The 22,761-nt window shown below is 44.6% G+C and overlaps 1 protein-coding gene across 1 annotated transcript in view; it reads right to left on the bottom strand.

The window, feature by feature from the left end:
- pkd1b (polycystic kidney disease 1b) overlaps positions 1–22,761 on the bottom strand; it is a 185,209-nt gene that overhangs the window by 38,497 nt on the left and 123,951 nt on the right. Inside the window, 9 exon segments of the mRNA XM_063030962.1 lie at positions 2,599–2,711; positions 5,040–5,194; positions 6,984–7,178; positions 10,214–10,416; positions 15,491–15,636; positions 17,142–17,248; positions 17,328–17,540; positions 20,193–20,316; positions 20,614–20,824. Of these exon segments, the coding sequence (XP_062887032.1) occupies positions 2,599–2,711; positions 5,040–5,194; positions 6,984–7,178; positions 10,214–10,416; positions 15,491–15,636; positions 17,142–17,248; positions 17,328–17,540; positions 20,193–20,316; positions 20,614–20,824 (1,467 nt within the window).

The following is a 22,761-nucleotide window of genomic DNA, read 5'->3' as shown; positions in this document are numbered from 1 at the left end:
AGAGGCAAACAGGGTCTTCCAACTTCACTGGTAGTTACTTTCTTGAAAGGCTTCCACCTCCATACATAATAGTCCAAACCATGCCAGTTGCAGCAAAATCCCACATCCCAATCCCTGTAGGACATAGAAAGATAGAAATCCTACATCACAATACAGGCCCCTCGGCCCTCAAAGTTGTGCTGAACATATCCCTCCCTTAGAAATTATTAGGCTTACCTATAGCCCTCTATTTTTCTAAGTTCCATGTACCTATCCAAAAGTCTCTTAAAAGACCCTGTCATAGCCGCCTCCACCACTGTTGCCGGCAGCCCATTCCACACACTCACCACTCTCTGAATAAAAAACTTACCCCTGACATCTCCTCTGTACCTACTCCCCAGCACCTTACACCTGTGCCTTCTTGTGGCAACTATTTCAGCCCTGGGAAAAAGCCTCTGATTATCCACATGATCAATGCCTCTCATCATCTTATACACCTCTATCAGGTCACCTCTCATCCCCCGTTTCTCCAAGGAGAAAAGGCCGAGTTCACTCAACCTATTTTCATAAGGCATGCTTCCCAATCCAGGCAACATCCTTGTAAATCTCCTCTGCACCCTTTCTATGGATTCCACATCTTTCCTGTAGTGAGGCGACCAGAACTGAGCACAGTACTCAAAGTGGGGTCTAACCAGGGTCCTATATAGCTGCAACATTACCTCTCGGCTCCTAAATTCGATTCCACAATCGATGAAGGCCAATGCACTGTATGTCTTCTGACCACAGAGTCAACCCGCACAGCTGCTTTGAGCGTCCTATGGACTAGGACCCCAAGATCCCTCTGATCCTCCACACTGCCAAGAGTCTTACCATTAAGTCTTACCATCTTCATATTTGACCTACCAAAATGAACCACTTCACACTTATGTGGGTTGAACTCTATCTGCCACTTCTCAGCCCAGTTTTGTATCCTATCAATGTCTCGCTGTAACCTCTGACAGCCCTCCGCACTATCCACAACACCTCCAACCTTTGTGTTATCAGCAAATTTACTAACCCATCCCTCCACTTCCTCATCCAGGTCATTTATAAAAATCACGAAGAGTAAAGGTTCCAGAACAGATCCCTGAGGCACTCCGCTAGTGACCAACCTCCATGCAGAATATGACCCGTCTACAACCACTCTTTGCCTTCTGTGGGCAAGCCAGTTGGGGATCCACAAAGCAATCTATCACCTGCCTATCATCCCTCTCGCACTGTCTACAAGCTTTCTCTATTTGTGAGCCAACCTCCTCTTCCTCAGTCACTTCAGTTCGGTTCCCACCCCCCCAACAATTCTAGTTTAAACTCTCCCCAGTAGCCATAGTAAACCTCCCCGCCAGGATATTGATCCCCCTGGGATTCAAGTGCAACCCATCCTTTTTGTACAGATCACACCTGCCCCAAAAGGGGTCCCAATGATCCAGAAATCTGAATCCCTGCCCACTGCTCCAATCCCTCAGCCACGCATTTATCCTCCACCTCATTCTATTCCTATTCTCACTGTCGCGTGGCACAGGCAGTAATCCCGAGATTACTACTTTTGCGGTCCTGCTTCTCAACTTCCTTCCTAACTCCCTGTACTCTTTTTTCAGGACCTCTTCCCTTTTCCTACCTATGTCATTGGTACCAATATGTACCACAACCTCTGGCTGTTCTCCCTCCCACTGCAGGATATCTTGGACGCGATCTGAAACATCCTGGACCCTGACATCTGGGAGGCAAACTATCATCTGAGTTTCTTTCCTGCTTCCACAGCATCGCCTGTCTGACCCCCTAACTATAGAGTCCCCTGTCACTACTGTCTTCCTCTTCCTACCCTTCTGAGCCACAGGGCCAGACTCTGTGCCAGAGGCACGGCCACTGTCGCTTCCCCCAGGTAGGCTGACCGCGCCCCCCCCCCCAACAGTACTCAAACAAGAGTACTTATTGTCAAGGGGTACAGCCACAGGGGTACTCTCTAGTACCTGACTCTTCCCCTTCCCCCTCCTGTGACCCAGTTGTCTGTCTCCCGTGGCCCCGGTGTGACCACCTGCCTGTAACTCCTTTGTATCACCTCCTCACTCTCCCTGACCAGGCGAAGGTCATCGAGCTGCATCTCCAGTTCCCAAACTCGGTCCCTTAGGAGCTGCAGCTCGACACACCTGGTGCAGATATGGCCATCCAGGAGGCTGGGAGACTCCAGGACCTCCCACATCTGACACCAAGCACAGCACACCGGCCACACACACATAACACCGCAAATAACACCTTGCCTCATCCCGTTACTGCCTAAGCCCATTGAGCCAAAGCCCTATCACTCTGCTGCCTCTCACTCCGCTACCCGCTCCGAACACTGCCCGCTGGATACGGCGGTCTTCTTTTTAAATCTTTCGTGCTCTACTGGCTGACATCACGCGTCTGCACAGTCTTGCCTCTCTTCTAGCCCAAGTGGTAAAAACTGCCTTGGCTCCGAAAATCAGCTATTCACTGGCAGCCTTCTTGCTCCAAACATGTGTGCATTGGTGTTTGACTGGAGCAGAATACTCAGCAACAACCCCTGCAGGTTTACAAGTTTATTTTAGCTGTACATGTTCCTACCTTCCTTCGACCGGACTTGTTGTAGCTGTGGTACTCCGAGCAGTGTCAGCCGAGAGTTATTATACAAGTGCGGCAGTAGTCTGGTCCCTATCCATTGCCAGGTTTCAGTTGGCCTGTGAACAAATTAAGTCTATCGTCATCAAACATTCAGACATAAGAAACATTCAGTCGCCTCCCATGCTTCTAAAGCCAATGAGTACTCAATCTTTTATCATATATTACCGCTTTGTCCCAGGAGTCAACCTCTTGAACATATTCCACATTACTTCCAGTGCGAGTAATATCATCCTAATTAAGACCAGAACTTTGAGCAATACTCCAGGTTCAGTTTGAGTGGCAATGTGTAAAGTTACAGCAAAACATTTTACACTGCATGCGTACCCACTGCAGTAAAATCCAACATTGCATTGGTCTTTATAGTTACTCATGTGACTTTTATGTTTTTAAGTAGCAGAACTCCCAGTTCACTTTGTACAGCATTCTGTGATATTATGCCATTTAAATAATAATATGGGATTTCATTCCTTTTTCAAAAGATAACTTAATTTTTCCTCATAATACTCCATCTGACAATTCCTGCCCACTCAATTCCTATCGATAACCCTTTGTGGACTCCTCACATCCTGTTCACCCACCCTTGGGCAAATTTCACCACAGTTCATTCTGTCTCTTCAACGTTATGAATATAGATTGTATGTAGTTGACACCCCAGCGGCTCTTCACTGTCAGTCTAAAAATAATCCATTAATCACAATTGTCTAGCCCCTATCCATTTCACACCCCCAGCCCCAGATACTCTTACCATATAAAAGGTTAAGCTTAAGATAGTTTTTTAAATGTCCTCTAGAATGTCTCTAAAATACAATTTGTTTTAATCACGAACTATGATAATTTTGCTTGATTGTCTTGTGACTTTCTAAACATCCTGTCTCTTTAATACTGAAATCCAGCATTCTTCCAATGAAACTGCTAGACTAACTGGCCTAAAGTTTCCTGATACTGTGTCTCTCCTTTCTTGTTTGGTGGTGTTACGTTTACTGTTTTTCAATGCCCTAGGAGCTCTCCAGAACCACTGGCCTGACTCCCCACAGGAGATACAGTGGGGATGTCAACCCATACCCAAAGTGATGAGCTACACGATGGTGCCCATACCATGGCTGTTTCCTTTCCTGTTCTACGACTGCAGTGATCGTGCCACCAGGCAATGGTCCGAAAAGCCGTATCTGACCTGCAGGAGGGGAAGCTGGCACACAACTAGGTCAGCTTAAGTAGCTGTGTCCGTGAGGGGCAGTGCAGAGGGAGGAGAGGTGCTCACCTACTTCCTGTAAGTATGGTTTTGTATCTCCTGTGCATTAACACATCACATTCATCCTATGGCCATGGTGTTATCGACAAATGTGTATATGGCACTGGAGCTGTGCTTAGCCATGCAATCAGTAGATCAGGGGGCTACTAGAAGAAGATATTGTTACCGAGCCTCACTGACTGAAGTTTACTAATGAGGAAGTCGAGGTTTCAGTTGCAGAGGCAGGTGCAGAGGCCAAGGTCCTGGAGGATGATGGTAGGTTTGGAAGGGATTGTGTTAAACGTCAATGAACACCAGTCTGATGCACATGCTCCTGTTATGCAGAGCAGGCTGGGGGGAGCCAGGGAAATCACAGTGCAACCTGCTCTCTGAAGATTTACTCATTTATTCTATTATAATCATTCTACACTTCTAAATCTCTGCATTCTGTTACTGTGTACCCTTGTATTACCTCAATGCACTGTTGTAATGAAATGATCTGTATGGACAGCAAAGCTTTTCACTCTGCCTCAGTACATGTGGTGATAATAGCAAACCAGCTGAATCTGTTGTTGTCCTGTTCTAGTGCTTGGCAAACTGAGGTGGATCCAGGTCTTCTGAGGTAGGAAGTAATTAATGGCAAAACCAATACTCTAAGCACTTCATTTGGCTTACTCATATTATATAGCTTTTTTCCTTTTATAAGCTTTTTAACCATTCTTTTGCTGGTTCCAAACCATTTCCCAACCCTCTGGCCTACCACTAAACATCATACAAGTGAATACAACCAATTGACCCTCTAACTCTGTTCAAATTGAGCCCACTCTGATGAGTGGAAAAGTTCTCATGCTTCTGTCTGTATATAAAATGAGTTTGGTTATTTAAAATGTACTAGATACAGGGCATGTACTTGATTGGGATTAATTTTGCTCAGAGAAGAACGTATGGGATCGAGAAATCTGGGACTGAGGAATAAGATTGGCCATGACCTTACTGAATGGTGGATCAGACACAAGGGACAATATGACCCACTCCTGCCTCTGCTTATTATGTTCTTTTGTTCTGATCAAAGCCGAGGAGACAACTAGTGCAAAGAACAAGACAGCACAAGTTATTTAGAGTCAAACATGTTCTTGGAATGATGCAGATCACTGACCTCGGAGTAACAACAGTGCTGGTTGCATGTGGATTCTTGCCAACAACCGACTGCTGAATAGCAGCTCGCAGAAGCCGTGCACTGGTGTTTTCAGAGCATCCCTGGTAGTTGATGATGAGCACGACCAGCAGGAAGAGCATGTGCACAATACAGTTCTAGAGAGAAAGGAATCCCAGTCTGATCACATCAAGTAAAAACATTCTTGACCCTTCTCTATGAATCCATCCAAGGACTTGCCTCTCTTTCTCCAGATCATATCCATGCTGTTGCTTCTGTCCTCACCCCATGCCTTCCTTCCATTCAGTTTTCCTCTATATTCCGGAGCTGTGCTTCATTTCTCCCTGCCTTCAAAATTCACCTGGAAGACTCCTTCTACAGCTCGTCCTCTTTACAACTGCCTGAATTTTTCTTTGCTTCACTGCTTTGCAAATGCCATGTAATTCTCAGTTACTCCCGGACTTTAGCTAGGTCTTGGATATGGTTAATAGATACCACCAATGATTAAATAAGATCAGGGTGGAATGTAAAGTTCCTGGACTTAACTGTGATATTACCTGGGGTACAAGCAGAGATGTTGTATCTGACTCCATTAGACTCAAGAGTAAAGGAAGAGGATGCAGCCCTTCAGTTCTCAATGTAGATGTCTTGGACCCTAACCCCAAATATCGGCTTGGCCCTGTATCCCAAAATGCTTAATAAAACAAAACATCAATTTCAGTTTTCAAGTTTTTAATTGACCCATAATATTTCTTTTTGGTCAAGACTGCTTGAAATTTTCTCTTAAGGCTACCCCTACCAGAGAAATTAAGAACGTCAGAAAGAGAAGCAGAATGTGGGCCATTCAGTTCATCACGTCTCCTCTGCCAATCGATTGTAATGAGTGACCTTTTGCTTCAGCGCCACCTCCCAAAGCAACTCCTTACCCCTACCTTTCTTTAATATCAAAAATTCTGTCAATCTTTATCTTGAATATGCTCTTTGATAGATAATTCCAAAGATTCACTATCTCTTCATTTACCCTGCCTTGTAAGAATATGATCACCTTTCCTCCTATCATAAGAATGTCCTTCCTCCACTGAGGAACTCAGACCTGTAAACAATATTCCAGGTGTGAGCCTTATATAATACTTATCCTATTATTAAAACCCTGTTGCCTTAAATCCTGATCACTTATTGTACCTGCACACCAGCTTCAGGTGATTTTTATACATCGCCTGTCAAGCCCTTTTGACTTTTCACCATTTAAAACAATCTATCTGTTGAATAAAATTGCCTCAGTTTTCCACACAATACACAATCTGCAATGTTTTCATCAATCCACTTAGGCACTTTCTGATTTGCCCACACAGGAGGAATTAAGTTTGGTAAGAAAGAGCAGCAGGAACAAGCAGGGGGCTAAAAAGCCTTTCAATATCAGAGTTGATCTTCTACTCCAATGTTACCTCTTTATATGAGAGAGAGAGAGAGAGAGAGAGAGAGAGAGAGACAGACAGACAGACAGACAGACAGACAGACAGACAGAGACAGACAGAGACAGAGAGAGAGAACGCGCACGCCTATGGTGTGTAGAATTTTTGGCTGAATGATTAGTTTTTGTTGTACTGCAGATCATGGTCGTTATTAAGGGGGCCTTACTATTACATGCTTGGTGGGTGGAGAGTGCTGATGCTTTTTTGCGGAAGTGGGTGGGGGTGGGGGGACGGTCATTGTTTTGCTGCTGCTTGTGCGTGGAACAGGGCCCGGGGTGGGGGGGGGGCTTCAGGGTTCTAATGTTTTGACTGTCACTCATTCTTTGGGGCACTGTTTTTGTGGATGTCTGCAAAGAACAAGAATTTCAGGATGTATAATGCATACATTTCTTTGATACTAAATAGAACTATTGAACTGTTAAACCTCTCAATCAAACGAGGTTATGCTATTAAGAATGAACTGCAAACCTTGTACCTTCATCAGTGTGTACAATACTCTCACTTTTCGTGCCTCTTCTTTGGCTTGAAGGAGACTGTAACCATATGGTGCTCGAATTTTACTGATTCTTTCTGAAGTTTTCTTAATCAAGGGTTCTTCGACCAGTTTATCATCCTCATCAGGGTCTACTGGCTTGGTAATGAGAGCAAGGATCAAGGCTTCACACAACACCTGCATGGATTTCAGTAACAGGATATCAAATCAATTCCTTTCCTTTTTGCAACACAGGGTTCACAGGTTAAAACATCCAACTCTCTACAGCGTAGGATCTCCTTCCAACCTTCACTGACTGCCTCTCCAAATATCATACAGTTTCTTACATATTTTCCTAGATTAGTATTATTCTCAAGGGTAGATCTGGCTCTAATGGAATAACTTTTGTTTTTGTTGGAAATAAGCACACAAAGAAAAGAATGGGGAAGATGCAGCAAACTGTGGAATGGGACTGGCGGGGAGTATTGTGAATTGGGATATGGGGCAGTGCAGACCATTGTGAAATGGGACAGGACAGAGTACTGTGGACTGGGATGGGGCAGAGTACTGTGGAATGGGACTGGCGGGGAGTATTGTGAATTGGGATACGGGGCAGTGCAGACCATTGTGAAATGGGACGGGACATTGTACTGTGGATTGGGATGGGGCAGAGTACTGTGGAATGGGACTGGCGGGGAGTATTGTGAATTGGGATACGGGGCAGTGCAGACCATTGTGAAATGGGACGGGACAGAGTACTGTGGATTGGGATGGGGCAGAGTACTGTGGAATGGGACTGGCGGGGAGTATTGTGAATTGGGATACGGGGCAGTGCAGACCATTGTGAAATGGGACGGGACAGAGTACTGTGGATTGGGATGGGGCAGAATACTGTGGAATGGGACTGGCGGGGAGTATTGTGAATTGGGATACGGGGCAGTGCAGACCATTGTGAAATGGGACGGGACAGAGTACTGTGGCTTGGGATGGGGCAGAGTACTGTGGACTGGGGTGGTGCTCTGTGGAATGGGATGGGGCAGAGTACAGTGGAATGGGACATGGGTCGATGCAGACCGCTGTGGAATATCCTCTGGGCTTTCAAACAGTTGATCAGAAAATAAATTCTCAATGTGAGAAGTGGATTTGCAGAAGATGAATAGATCAGAAGGTTAGTCTGTTCTGTTTTATGATACAGTAACTGAAGGGCAATTTATGAAGGAGCAGTAAATTTATTAATTTGTCATGACTAACATAGCGAAAATAAACTTAATCTGACAAGATAACAATACTACCATGTGAACATGCTACCATTGTTCAATTAGTAAGGAGAACACAGCCCAGGTGGATTATCAGTGTGGAACCCATAATGCAGTTGTTGACGCAATGTCCAGAAGATTTTGCTACCTTGTGACAATGCAGATTACTCTTCAGATGCTCCAATCATACTGTAACACAGCATGGAAACAGACCCCTTAACCCAGCTCATCCGTGTCAACCAGTGGGTCTTACTTCAGTGGTTGGTAAGTTGATGGAGAAGATCCTGAGAGGCAGGATTTATGAACAGTTGGAGAGGTATAATAATCAGCATGGCTTTGTCAAAGGCAGGTTACGCCTTACGAGCCTGATTGAGGGTGCGACTAAACACATTGATGATGGTAGAGCAGTAGATGTAGTGTATATGGATTTCAGCAAGGCATTTGATAAGGTACCCCATGCAAGGTTTATTGAGAAAGTAAGGAGGCATGGTATCCAAGGGGATACTGCTTTGTGGATCCAGAACTGGCCTGACCACAGAAGGCAAAGAGTAGACGGGTCATATTCTGCATGGAGGTCGGTGACCAATTGTGTACCTCAGGGATCTGTTCTGGGACCCATTACTGTTCGTGATTTTTATAAATGGCCTGGATGAGGAAGTGGAGGGATGGGTTAGTAAGTTTGCTGATGACACAAAGGTTGGAGGTGTTGTGGATTGTGTGGAGCGCTTTCAGAGGTTACAGCAGGCTATTGATAGGATGCAAAACTGGGCTGAGAAGTGACAAATGGAGTTCAACCCAGATAAATGTGAAGTAGTTCACTTTGGTAGGTCAAATATGAAGGCAGAATATAGTATTAATGGTAAGACTCTTGGCAGTGTGGAGGATCAGAGGGATCTTGGGGTCCTAGTCCATAGGACGCTCAAAGCAGCTGTGCAGGTTAACTCTGTGGTTCAGAAGGCATACAGTGCATTGGCCTTCATCGATTGTGGGATTGAGTTTAGGAGCCAAGAGGTAATGTTGCAGCTATATAGGACCCTGGTTGGACCCCACTTGGAGTACTGTGCTCAGTTCTGGTCACCTCACTACAGGAAGGATGTGGAAAACATAGAAAGGGTGCAGAGGAGATTTACAAGGATGTTGCCTGGATTGGGGAGCATGCCTGATGAGAATAGGTTGAGTGAACTCAGCCTTTTTTCCTTGGAGCGACAGAGGATGAGAGGTGACCTGATAGAGGTGTATAAGATGATAAGAGGCATTGATCATGTGGATAGTCAGAGGCTTTTTCCCAGGGCTGAAATGGCTGACACAAGAGGGCACAGTTTTAAGGTGCTTGGAAGTAGGTACAGAGGAGATGTCAGGGGTAAGTTTTTTTTATGCAGAGAGTGGTGAAAAATAGAGGGCTATGGGTAACCCTAGGTAATTTCTCAGGTAAGGACATGTTTGGCACAGCTTTGTATTGTGCTGTAGGTTTTCTAAGCTTTTATGTTTCTAACCAAGGTCCCCAACTAATCTGGTCTCATTTGCCTGCATTTGGCCCATATACCCCTAAACTCTTCCAATCCATCTGCTCATCCTCATGTCTTTTAAATGTTGTTATTTTACCTGCCTCAACTATAGAACTTTGCTTGGCAGTTCATTCCACACACCCACCTCCCTCTGCTTGAAGTTGCCCCTCCAGTTCTTATAAACGTTTTCCCTCTCACATGCCTTCTAGTTTTTTTGTTTCCCTTAAAAAAAAAGATTCCTCTGTATCCTTTGCAAACTACACTACAGCATCCCTGCACAAGGTTGATGACCTGTGCCAAATGTATTCAACTAAGGTTTGGATTGAGAAAACCCAAACTCAACTTAAATTGGATCAGTGCCAGAGGATCTTTATCCACAAACGGTTGAGCTGTGCCTAAAAGGAAATCCCAACATAATGGACATGTGGTTACTCCCCAAGCCTTAGGCGTTTTGAGAGCTGGGCGAACTTACCTTTAGAGGTTCCAGGAAGAAAAACGACGTCAGGAAGGAGAAGGAGGCAGAAATCAGCCACATGAGCACGACATGGTTGGGGAATAACATGCCATAAGAGATGGTCAGACTGATGCATGTAGCAATGAGGAGGAAGCACAGGATATAAGTTACATAGAGAGCTGAATGAGGGAAGAGCCACTTTCTTGGTCTCTTTGAGATTCCTGTAACACATGAGCAGTGACATCAGATCCAACTGTTACAGCTGGCTCGTGTAGTTATAGCACATTCATTCCCAACTATCTTACCCATTTAATACCTCCCATCATATAAAATGCAATACTCGTGGCTAATTGGGAATTAACTTTCAAAATCAGCAGGACAGAAAGTGTGTTTGAGTACCTATTCCTCATGCCACAAAGCACCGGTCCAGTTTTGCATGCAGTAGGGGAGTAAGAGGTGTCGAGAGCAACAGTTCTTGCAATGGGAAACTGCAAGCATAAGCAAACCCTGGGGCAGTGGGGAGAACTGAGAGAAAGGAAGCAAGACCACAGGGAATTGGATAAGGGTTGGAAACTTCTCAGCAAGGGACTGATCTGCTAAGGGGAATACCACACACTGATAGATGATTCTCATCTGTTGTAGGCTGGGGTCAGTACCTTGGGAGAAGCAGCTTTGAAGTGAACCAAATACGTACAGTATGTTGGTACAGTCCAACTCTCATGCCCACTCTCCCTACATGGACCAGTTCAGAAACAAGAAAAAATGAAAATGATTACAAAACCATAGTAAAATACAGATTACTGAAGACACAGCAAGGCCATATATGAAACATTAATTTACATTTCCTCTTTCCAACCTGACCGCAGCATTTCCAGTCAATATTTTGTTTGTGATTAAACTAATTCTTAGTGAAAGCGTGTAGTTCCCAGAATGACATGGTTCGAGGGGAGAAAGAGATGCTCGTTACAAACAGCAGGAGCTTATTATAGCAGAATTATCAGGACATGGTAGCATACCAGTTAGTGTAATGCTATTACAGCATGATTACAGTTGTACGACTGGACTTCAATTCCCACTGCTGTCTATAAGGAGTTTGTATGTTTTCCCTATGACCATGCGGGTGTCGTCTGAGTCCTCTGGTTCCTTCCCACATTCCAAAGGCATGTGCTTAGGATTAGTAAGTTGTGGGCATGCTATGTTTGCATCAGAGGCATAGTGACATTTGCAGGCTGCCCAGCACAATCTTCACTGGAAACGATGCATTTGCCTGTACATTTCAATATACATGTGACAAATAAAGCTAATCTTTTCTATCTTCAGAATGCCTGGTAGAGCATAGGGAGTGTAGTGATATATAAAACAAACTCAGGAATGTAAAGGGAGCATGAAGAGGACATGCAAAATTGTAAAAAAGTTTTGTAAGTACGTAACAGCAAGAGGATGTTTAAGGAAAGATCAGGAGTTATATGCATCTTTGAAAGGAATAAATGACTAGGCTTAGATGAAATATATTGTAGGCTGTTAGAAGGACCTAGGGCTGCATCAGTTAAGCAGCCAGCCTAATCAAAGACTGCACCCACCCTGGATATTCTTTCTTTCCTCTCTCCTATTGGCAGAAGATACCAAAACCTGAAAACATGCACATCAGTCTCAAGGAAAGGCTCTCCTATGCTATAAGGCATTTCAGCATTTTCTACTGTTCTGGATGGGTAAGGCTCCAAGAACGAGCAAGAAGCTTGATCCAATCCAGGTCGAAGCAGCCCATTTGATTGGCACCCCATCAACCAATCTAAGCATCAACACCCTTCACCACAGGTGCACTGGACCTGCAGTGTGCACACCTGCATAACAGCACTGCAGTCACCTGTCAAGATTACGTTGGCAGCACCTCTTGAGCCTGTGACCAGCACCATCACAAGGCACCATAAAGACTAGGACAACAGAGACATGGAAACACCACTGACAACTGGTCCCCTTCAAGTCACACAGCATCCAGACCAAGAAATGCATTACAGTTCTTTCACTATCCAAATCCTGCTGAAAAATGGATAAATGATAATCCAACTGTGAGAGTAAATGAACTCCTACAAATTGAAAAGAAAGTGAAAGAAGAATTGTTTGCTTGAGATGTTATGTATTTTAGAGGAAGAGATTCCAGATAAAAATTTCTGGACTATATTAAATTATGTGTGTATGTAAATGCTACAAGGAGGAATTGTTACTTTAAGTAAAGCATTCTCCAAAATTATACAACTGAGTACTGGCATTGGTGGAAACTCCCTCACCGATACGAGTGGAAAAGGTGGAGCCCGGTTTGAGCGTTGGCTCCAGACTAGTCAAGCAACTGCTGGCCATTCTTCTCGATGAGCTAAACGACTTACATGGCTTCTTCTCTCCAAGGCCAGTCCAGGTACTGAGAGAGCTCCCCCAGCTACAGCAAGGTAAAAGAGAGGTGACATCAGTAAACCCTGCTTACCCAATGTTACCACCAGCCTGCCACCAATGCTACTCTACATCTCTCTCAGTGACCGGAGCTGGTATTACTCATCAAAACAGAGGAACAGCAAGGAAACACAAGGTTTGGTTCCTTCACCCTGCTGCTTTCGGGGAACATTGGCAGCACCAGGTACACAGCTAGTAGTTAACACTTGGGTACTTGACTGGTTTTATCAGTTGATTAATTTCTTTAGAATGATTTAATACATTGATGACTCTACATTTTAAAGTAAATTGCTGATTTGTTGAGAGACATGGGTATGGGAAAAATTTTGGCCTGGACTCTGAGGCGCCATAGGATCATTTATGTCCCAAAGGCAAACAAGCCTCAGTTTAACCTTTGTTTGAAAGTCACAACTCTGAGCAGCATTATCCCAGTTTTTCAATGGTGCCTACAAATGGATAAGAAAATACAATACAAAGTTCAATTCATCCCTGTCAATGGTGAGCATCTTTCTGCACTGGGAAGAACCTGACTGGATATTCCAATGAAGGCCTGCTTTTGGTAGATCGTCACAAAGAGTGAGAGCTGATTCCTGAAGTTTTGACTACAAAGTGAATTGGCAGGTCAGAAAAGACTTAGTGAGCCATTCAGCTGTATTAACTAACTCTGTAATAAAAATGGAAAATGCTGGATGTAGTCAGCATTCCAGCATCAGCAGGTTTTCTCATTTTTATATATTCAGCAGGTCTGGCAGCGTCTGTGGAGAGAGAACTGCAGAGGCTCAGGTCTATTCATCAAAAATCAGAATGTTAGAAATGCAGCAAGTTTACAGTTAGAGACAAAGGGGGTGCCAAGGGCAGAAAAATAAGAGGAAGGTAACAGAGGAAACCAGAAGACTGAGTAACATTCTGGTGTTGGCATTAACTGTAACTACATTTATGATAGGCCATTTTAAATGAAGACGACAAAGGAAGTCTCACATTTTGAGGTTGTTTTGCACCTGTTATTATTTCAGATTTCCATCATCTGCAGTAGTTTATTTGTTTGATGCACCATGGCATGGTATGGACACTTCCCACTCCACTGAAAACCAAATAATCATCTACTAGGAGATTAACTATAAAATCTAGACAGGTGCAGGCCAATTTCAGAAAATACAATGTGAAACTGTAGAAAGCAAATTAGAATGCAAACCACCAAGTTCTAGGATAGAAGCCACTTCTTCACATTTAAAAAAGTGTTGTATTGACGTAACTTGCAATTTCTACACCCTCCAAGAAATATGGTCTCTATTTCCTTTACAACTTTATTGATCAAAGTGGTGACGATGAGTTAAACACACTTCTCAGAGACAAGGTCCTGCTCTGGCCTTGGCGAGAAACGTCCACTGTCTGATGTCACCTGGTCTGACGGCCTGTCATTACATCTTGCCTCTTCTGCAATGCTTCGCATGAGATCATCTTCTGGGAATAAAACACAAGGTAAGTATCAGGAACTCAGGTGTCAGCAAGGCGTAACAACATTGAAAGATGTCAACGGCTGATTCACAACTGGGTGTGCATGTATGTGCATGTCCATGTATGTGACCTATGGTCTATGCCCCATGTATGTGACATATGGTCTGTGCTCCACATGCCCCATGTATGTGACATATGGTCTGTGCTCCACGTGCCCCATGTATGTGACATATGGTCTATGCTCCACGTGCCCCATGTACGTGACATATGGTTTATGCTTCACGTGCCCCATGTATGTGACATATGGTCTGTGCTCCACGTGCCCCATGTATGTGCCATATGGTCTATGCTCCATGTGCTGATTGTGCCTAGGATCTCAGAAGAAGTGGCATTCCTACGAATGGGACCTTCACTGGTATTCTGGGAAGTGAAGGTACTACCGGAAAAAATTCTCTATCATAAGAGGTATACGACAACAGCATAAATTTTATAGCAGTCTTAATGTGGCATAACATCTATTGTGTTTTCAGTCCAAACCAAAGGAGTAAGTTGTAGAGCAGGAGACCAGAAATGGGATGATTTAAAAGAACATATTAATGGAGGAACAAGATACAGGAAGGTTTACTGATGGAAATCCAAAGCTAAGGGCTCCTTTTCCTCAGGCAGTCCCTCAGGATCAAAGATACACTCCAGTTCTGAGGACGTTATGAGGCTGATGCGGAAGCTACTGATTTTACTACAGGTGGATTGGGTGAGTGGGATGTTAATGTCGAGGTCTGTTCTCAGAGTAATACAGTACAGATACAGGCCCTTCGGCCCAACCTGCCCATGCCAACCACGGTGCCCAACAAGCTATCCCTAATTTCATGTAATCAGCTCAAATCCCTCTAGAGATTCCCCACCTTTTTTAATGGCATGAACCCCTACCATTAACCACGTGATCTGTAGACCCCAGGTTCGGACCCCTGCTCTTAGCCCTGCCCCTCCATGTACCTTCCAAAATTGTTTATTAATGATACCATTGTACCTGCCTCACCACTTCCTCTATCAGCTCGTTCCATAAACTCACCACCTTCCACATAAAAATGTTGTCTGTCAGATCCTTTTTAAATCTTTCTCCTCTCACCTTAATCCTATGCTCCCAGGTTTCAGATTGCCTAAAGGAGAAAAGGTTTATCAACCACCTTCCTGATACCCCTCATTACTTTAAATACTTCTATAAGTTGCCATTCAATCTCCTTTGCTTTGCTGGTTTGAGTGCTGGCCTTCACGTACTGTTGATGAATGAAGGATCAATGTCATCTCCTATGTTCCTTCTGCACACCTGAGTCACTATGTGCCATCCACCAATGAAGCTACTCCCAATTATTGAAGAAGATTACTTTCTCTTCTTCTTACCTGATGCCATAAGGTGACTGTGCTTGAAAGTCCTGCTGTCATAGGAGTCCGAGATGGAAAAGGAGAGCGGATCCTCATCCGAGGATGAATAGGGATTAACCCCCTGTTTCTGCAAAGGTTTCTTCCGCTTCAAAATTTTGTTCTGACTTAACAACGGGTCATGGTTCAATAGGTCGGGCAGATTGAAAAGACAATCATATGATGGCCAACTGTTCACCAGGCTACAGGTTTGAAGGGGGAGAGAGAGCACGACACTTAAAGAAGCAGCAATATTACTTATTTATTTGTTGAGATACAGCAGAGAACAGGCCCTTCCAGCCCTTTGAACCACATCGCAGAGCAATCCCCCCAATTTTAACCCTAGCCTTATCACGGGACAATCTGCAATGACCAATTAATCTATTAACTGGTACATCTTTGGGCTGTGGGGAAAAACCGGAGTTCCCAGAGGAAACCTATGCAGCCACAGGGGTGGGGTATGTAGTGGGAATTGAGCCCATGTCACTAGCACAGTAAAGCATCGTGCTAACCACTACGCTACCGTGCCTACAACTCACACAGTCAACAGCGTACAGCTAGTTCCCAGTTTTAAGGAGGGATATAACCCACTTAAATCTAAATGGTGTTTACAGCATCTTCTTCAAGCTTAGGGTATATATTTTATTTACACGAGAGATTCTGCAGATGCTGGAAATCCAAAGTAACACACACAACACAAAATGCTGGAGGAATTCAGCAGGTCAGGTAGCAGCTACGGAAATGAATAGCTGGGAAGGCAGACCTGAGGAAGGGACTCAGCTCAAAACATTGACCTTTTATTCCTTTCCATGGGTGCTGCTCGACCTGCTGAGTTCCTCTAGCAGTTTGATGTGATATAATTTTTTAAATTTATTCGTTTTCAAAAATCTGATTATAGACAACATTTATCACCCAGCCCAAATGTCCTTGGAAGAGTAGGAATGAGTCACCTTCTTGAACCACAGCAGCAGCAGCAGTACAACCAGACACTTGCTCTAACATCTCTCAGCTCAAACCACAGAGCAGTTAGACCTTGGACTAACTATAGCAGTTGGACAAATATTGGTTAATAGATGGTTTAGTGTTATCCCATTAAAATCAGTCAAGACTCCAAGCTCATCTCACAAGAAACTTATTGCTTAAAGACTTTTAAGAAGTTTTTACCCCATTTGTCTCAAATGGATGCATAGATTGGTCCAAAGAATGATATTCAATCTCGTCCTAAGGAATCTAACTAAAGGAAAGGTATACTGTTCTGCAGAGAACTGGGGCAGGACAGCTATGACAAATTGATAAATGTTGTTCTATTTTGTCATATACTGTAGCCATAAGCCATTTTTTCCAAAGTAAAACATCTTTGCTGACTCACATTGGACTCTACACCTATGATCAACTTACTGTGACTGTCTCTCATGCATGAGATGAGACCCAAGTGTGATTCAATTACTCACCCACACTGCCAGTGCAATATCCTCAGCCAGTATATGCTCAGAAATAACTCCTTAGCCATCTAATGCAGGGACTACTAGACTGCCACTCCTTAGACCAGGACTGTAGTTTTCTCAAGTGCTGACTCAGCTCAAAATGGGTCGGCTCTGGGGCTTTAAGTTGGTGTCAAAAGCAAAGCACCTACTCTATCATGAGGTGGTCTTTGAAGAAAGTGAAGCATCTGCACCTCTCATTGATCAGCTTCGGAGCAAATCCAAAACTAGGTTCCACCTGTTCACTGCTAAGGGATTCCTGTCCAGACACAAAGAGAAAGAGTCACTGAGGAGATTCCAATAGTTCATTAACCAGTCTGTAACTCAGCACAAGATACCTGTTGTTTCTCATGTGAGTTTCTCTTCACGGACCATCTTAGCCACAGCAACTTCACACTTACACAACTGGCCGAGCTTCCATCCAGAATGGAGTCTTTTCCCCTGGGGATGGACAGGAAGGATGAGCTGCCAAGCTCAGAGTGGTCCAAGTACACATCCATTTCCACGGACTGCGTCTCTTTGGTGGAGGGTTCAAGGTTATCCATGGTGACCTGAGATAGAGTGACAATATTATCATTGGAAGCTACATTCTTCAATAACTGAGTTGTGATACCATGAGTAGCAGATAAATATTTGTGAACCTAGGGATTGCTAGCATGACACAACTGTGGCGAGGTAGATGGGGATGTTCATTTGCTGAATAATGATAGTGAAAGTTTCAAGTCCAATGAGAATCAAGTGTAATGCCCTGGTTAAGATTGTTACTACTAATGCTGTAGGGTATTTCATTGAGTAGTTTGCTGTAGAAGCAGTGTGCCCTGCCGATAGCATGCTTGGGTTTCGGCTGAAGATAAGGGGTTATGATGTTCAACTTAGGAATGTTGTATCAGCCAATCAGGATGGTGGAATTGGGAGAAGGTTCTAGAGAAAACTAGACAGAGAGAGATTTGTGACGGACACTGGTGGGGTTTGTGGTCTTTTTGGCGGGAGCTGCAGAGAGGGAAGGAGGCAAAGTGGCCGAGGATGTCGCGGGAAGGAGCATCCCTGATGCATGAAGTGCTTTGTGCGGATGAATGGCTCCAAGGAGGAAGAGCCAGTACTCCAGGGAGAGAGTCTGTTGGTTCGAGATGGACTTCAGGCGAAGTTTGGAATGTGGTGCGTGTTTTCATGCAGACGGTGGGTCCAGAGCACGAGTAAAAAGACAGCTTCAAGACGAGCTCCAACAAGGTGCACATTTAGACTGGTTTACTATAATAGGTCCTTTCATTTTTTTCCCCTTTTCTTTTTACTACTAACTGTTCAATAAAGCTGAAATTTATAAATACACTTTTTTAAAATAATTTTATTCAGAGCACAATTTGTTATTTCTTGCCGACCGACAATTGTGTACAGGCAGTATTTACACAGCATTCGCTCAAATCGAGGTTTCTTTAATCGGAAAATCGCAATGTTCCTGTCTGGTTGGACCCCAGGTCATACCGAGCGTAGATGCCGATTGTTTATGAAAGGTGGTCTTCTCACCATTGAGTCCCACAGCCTTTAGCGGGGCTGGCAATGAGCCAAGTCTCCATACGAGCCAGGTGAGGGGGGAATACAGGTTTAAACTCTTCTCTTGACTGAAATCACCTTTCTGGTTGCAGTGACCTGTCGATATATCCTGGTCATTGCCAGACCAGCATCCCCCAGTGCTTTGGGTATATGCAGAAAGAAACCACCTCCAGCTTTGTCCAGGTCCCAATAGCCTGTATTGCCCCAAATGCCACACAAAACCTAATATGTTGGCTAATGTTGGAAATGTCCAGTTTCTCTTCTAGTTGCGGCCAAAGTGGAACAAGGTTGGCAAAGACCATGAGTACTGTTTAAAATGAGGAAAATCACCTGGCATCAAACAGTACAGATGCCTTATACTATGACTGAGCATTACTGACTGCGATGTGCCAAAGTCCATCTCTGGCCCTGGGCATGTAGGCTGGAGTCACAATGACTGAACAGGTCATTATTCCTGGTACCTTTCATTATCACTGCTAGAAACAGAGGAACAAAACTGAGTTCAGTTACAATGTCCACAACAGGTTTTAGAGTTCATAAGTCAGGAAGTTATGTTGCAGCTTTATAAAGCTCTAGTTAGGCCACATCTGAAGTACTGTATACAGTTCTGGTCACCACATCATAGGAAGGGTGTTGAGGCTATGGAGAGGGTGCAGAAGAGATTCTCCAGGATGTTGCCTGTATTAGAGGACGTGCTATAACGAGAGGTTGGTTGAAGTTGGTTTGTTTTCTCTGCAGCGGTAGAGGCTGATGGGAGATCTGATAGGTTTACAAGATTATGAGAGGCATAGATAGATTAGACGGAGTAATATACTCAAAATGCTGGAGGAACTCAGCAGGGCAGGCAGCATCTATGGCAAAAAGTACAGTCCATGTTTCAGACTGAGACATCAACTTTAGTTTTCTCCATAGTTGCTGCCTGGCCTGCTGAGTTCCTCCAGCATTTTGTGTGTGCGTGTTGCTCGGATTTCCAGCATCCGCAGATTTTCTCTTGTTTGCAGACAGCGAGTATCTTTTTCTCAGGGTTGAAATGTCTAATACCAGGGGACACGCACTTAAATGAGAAGGGGTCATTTTGAAGGAGAAGTGAGGGGTAGGGATTTTATAAACAGAGAGTATTGGGTACTTGGAATGCACTGTCTGGGGAATAGAGGCAGATGCATCAGGGATTTTGAAAAGACATTTAGATTGGCACATGAATATGAGGAAAACAGAGGATATGGGCATTGAGTAGACATAAAAAATTAATATAGTTGGCCATTTGAGTGCTAAATTAATTGTTTTGGCACAATATCATGGGCCAGAGGGCCTTTTTCTATGTTGTACTGTTCTATGATTTATTAGTAGATCAGCCTGCCTACTCCCTCTGTATCACAGGAGTAAGGCCAAGCCTAACACCACACAATACAAACCCCGACATCATAGACCAACTCAAATACCATGGAGCATCAATCCCAACATGAAGGAGGGCATGCAAAATTCAGTGTCTTGGTTCACAACCTCTGAGCTAACAGAAAAGTGAGGAGAATATGAAACAGAAAGCAGACATTTGTTTGTGATGGGATAAATATTGTGTTAAAGAAACACTGGTAACAATGGGAACTAACTACTTCCACCCATAGTCTCAGACAGCAGATATATAACACCAACCTCACCTTGCTACGTGTTCTTCTGAAGAGGAAGGTGAAGAGGAGGTGGACTGGGAACACCACGCCAGCCAGGACAATGCCGACTGCCACCGTCTCACCTGTGACAGCAGCCAGGTATGCCACTGGGAGGCTGTTCACAAGACAAAATCTGTTAGGCATGTTTCTCAACATTAACAACAAATTTGATTGTTTTCCACTGTTGGGGAATGGGTAAGGGTTTTCTGCAGCAGTTGGTTTTGTTCCTGCCCTGTTCCACTGAGCCAACAGCAAGGTAAAGTTCTGGACATGACACTCAAGAGGGGTCAACACAGGATAATGTATCCACACATCAGAAAGCAGATCACAGAAAGCTGAATCCTTGACCCATATACAACAACTTATTGACCTGGATCATGGGCCACTGAAGGAATATTGACCGGGTACCAACCTCTTGCTTTTGATTCCGACAGCTCCATACCACGCCGCCCCCACGGTAAAGAACAAGTATATGAGGAGAGTGCAACAGGTGACTCGCTGGACTCGAGTGAAGTGACTCCGTGGCAGACGGTCCCAGACCGAGAGCCAGATGTGCTTCTCAGACACACCTCGCTTTAGCTGTGAAGTAAAGATGCGGGAAAAACGACGCAGCTCCTGGGGGCCTGGTAATTAAGCAACAGGTAATGTGAGTCAGCATCACCCAGTTTGTCTGTATTCTGTACTCAGCCTTTGAACTCCTGCTGAAGCACATTGTGGTCAAAACTGGCATCCAGTTAACACACAAACACTGATGAAATAAACATCCAATTAATCTACTCTTGGTGAGTTTATGAGGGATAAGAATTGCACAGGATCCCAGGGAAAACTTCCTTCTTCAAATATTGTACAATCATGAGATCTTTAAGTTCACATGACGGAACAAAAAGGACCCCAGTTTAACATCTCCATAAAGTTACACCTCTAGCAGAAAGGCACTTCTGTAACCCAAGTTTAGTGCTTCTGTCTTTTCAAGAGCAAAACCCTCAGCTTTCTGATATCAGCCAAACACTCCACTACAATGAATCTCATTGCTCGTGTGAGCAAACGTTCAGAACTAGCGGAATAAGCAATTGGTGTGCTCCAGGATTCCAGGAAAGGCCGTGGAATTTCTGGAGTGAAGGAGTTCTGGAGGAATGAGGAGAGTATTCAACTCAAGTGGAGGTAATGAGAGGACAAGAGATGAATCAGCCCGTTTTGAAATAAGGTAGTGATAAGTGGCGAGCACAGGAGACTATCTGCAGACAGAACGGGCTCCCTGAAAAACACTGAAAGCTGACCAACAGCCTGAACTAAGGGAGCTGCCCCTACCCTATTCTCAGTGTGCTCTCCCTAGGGTGCATCAGGCGATGAAGTATTTTGCAAACAAGAAGATGGGAAGATCACCCATTTCCATGCTTTCAATCACTGGTTGACTTTCTCACATCCTGCAATGATCGGAAGGTCGGCCGTCTACAGACCACAGAACACCGCCGTCCTGCAGTCTCCAAATCACAGTCAACCACTCTAACGATCCAGAGCAGATTCAAAACCCAGACTCCACTGCCATCAATGCAGGTCCCAATGACCTTGGACACTTCCAAAGTGCTGACAGCGCAAGCTCCGACTTTGACTCCAGCCTCGACCTCCAGGCCAGGTGTTCACACACTGCTGCTTGAAACCCTGTCTCCCCTTCCCTCACCACCACTCTGCAATCCTGTCTCTCTCAGGTCCCACCACCAGCTCTTGGGTCCTAATCTCACCACCAAACCCGCAGGTAAGGGAGGTGATATAGTAGTTTGGTGAACTAATCTCTACCCTGCTGAGGCACAGTGACAACTCTCAGACACCTGGTCTTACTTACCCCTTGAACAGGACCCCACTAAGAAGCACCAGGCCATTGTCTCCCACACCATCATCAACCTTATTAGTCTGGCGATTTCCCATTTACTGACACCAACCTCAGTTCCCTCACCCCGTAACTCCCATTTCTATCTCCTACCAAGATTAACAAACCTGCATGTCCAGGTAGACCCATTGTTTCAGCTTGTTCCTGCCCAACAGAAATCTTAGCTGCATACCTCGACTCTGTTTTATCCCCCCTGGTTTAGTCCCTTCCCACCTACACCTGTGACACCTCACACGCTCTTGATCTTTTCAATGATTTCAGCTTCCCAGGCCCCCATCATCTTATTTTTACTATGGATGTCCATTCTCAGTACACCTCCATCCCCCACCAGGAAGGCCTCAAAGCTCTCCATTTCTTTCTGGACATCAGACCCAACCAGTTCCCCTCCACCACCACTCTCCTCCACCTAGCGGAACTTGTCCTCACTCTCAATAATTTTTCCTTTGGTTCCTCCCACTTCCTTCAAAAAAACAAGAGGTAGCCATGGGCACTCGCATGGGCCCCAGCTATGGTGCCTGTTTGTCGGCTACGTGGAGCAGTCCGTGTTCCAAGCCTGCGCTGGTGGCCATCCGCACGTTTCCTACGCTACAATGATGACTGCATTGGCGCCACTTCCTGCAGCCATGCTGAACTCATCAACTTCACCCACTTTGCCTCCAATTTCCACCCTGTCCT

Source organism: Mobula hypostoma, chromosome 22 (assembly GCF_963921235.1).
Source record: "Mobula hypostoma chromosome 22, sMobHyp1.1, whole genome shotgun sequence".
Classification (NCBI taxonomy): domain Eukaryota; kingdom Metazoa; phylum Chordata; class Chondrichthyes; order Myliobatiformes; family Myliobatidae; genus Mobula; species Mobula hypostoma.
This window is presented reverse-complemented; position numbering and strand designations above follow the sequence as displayed.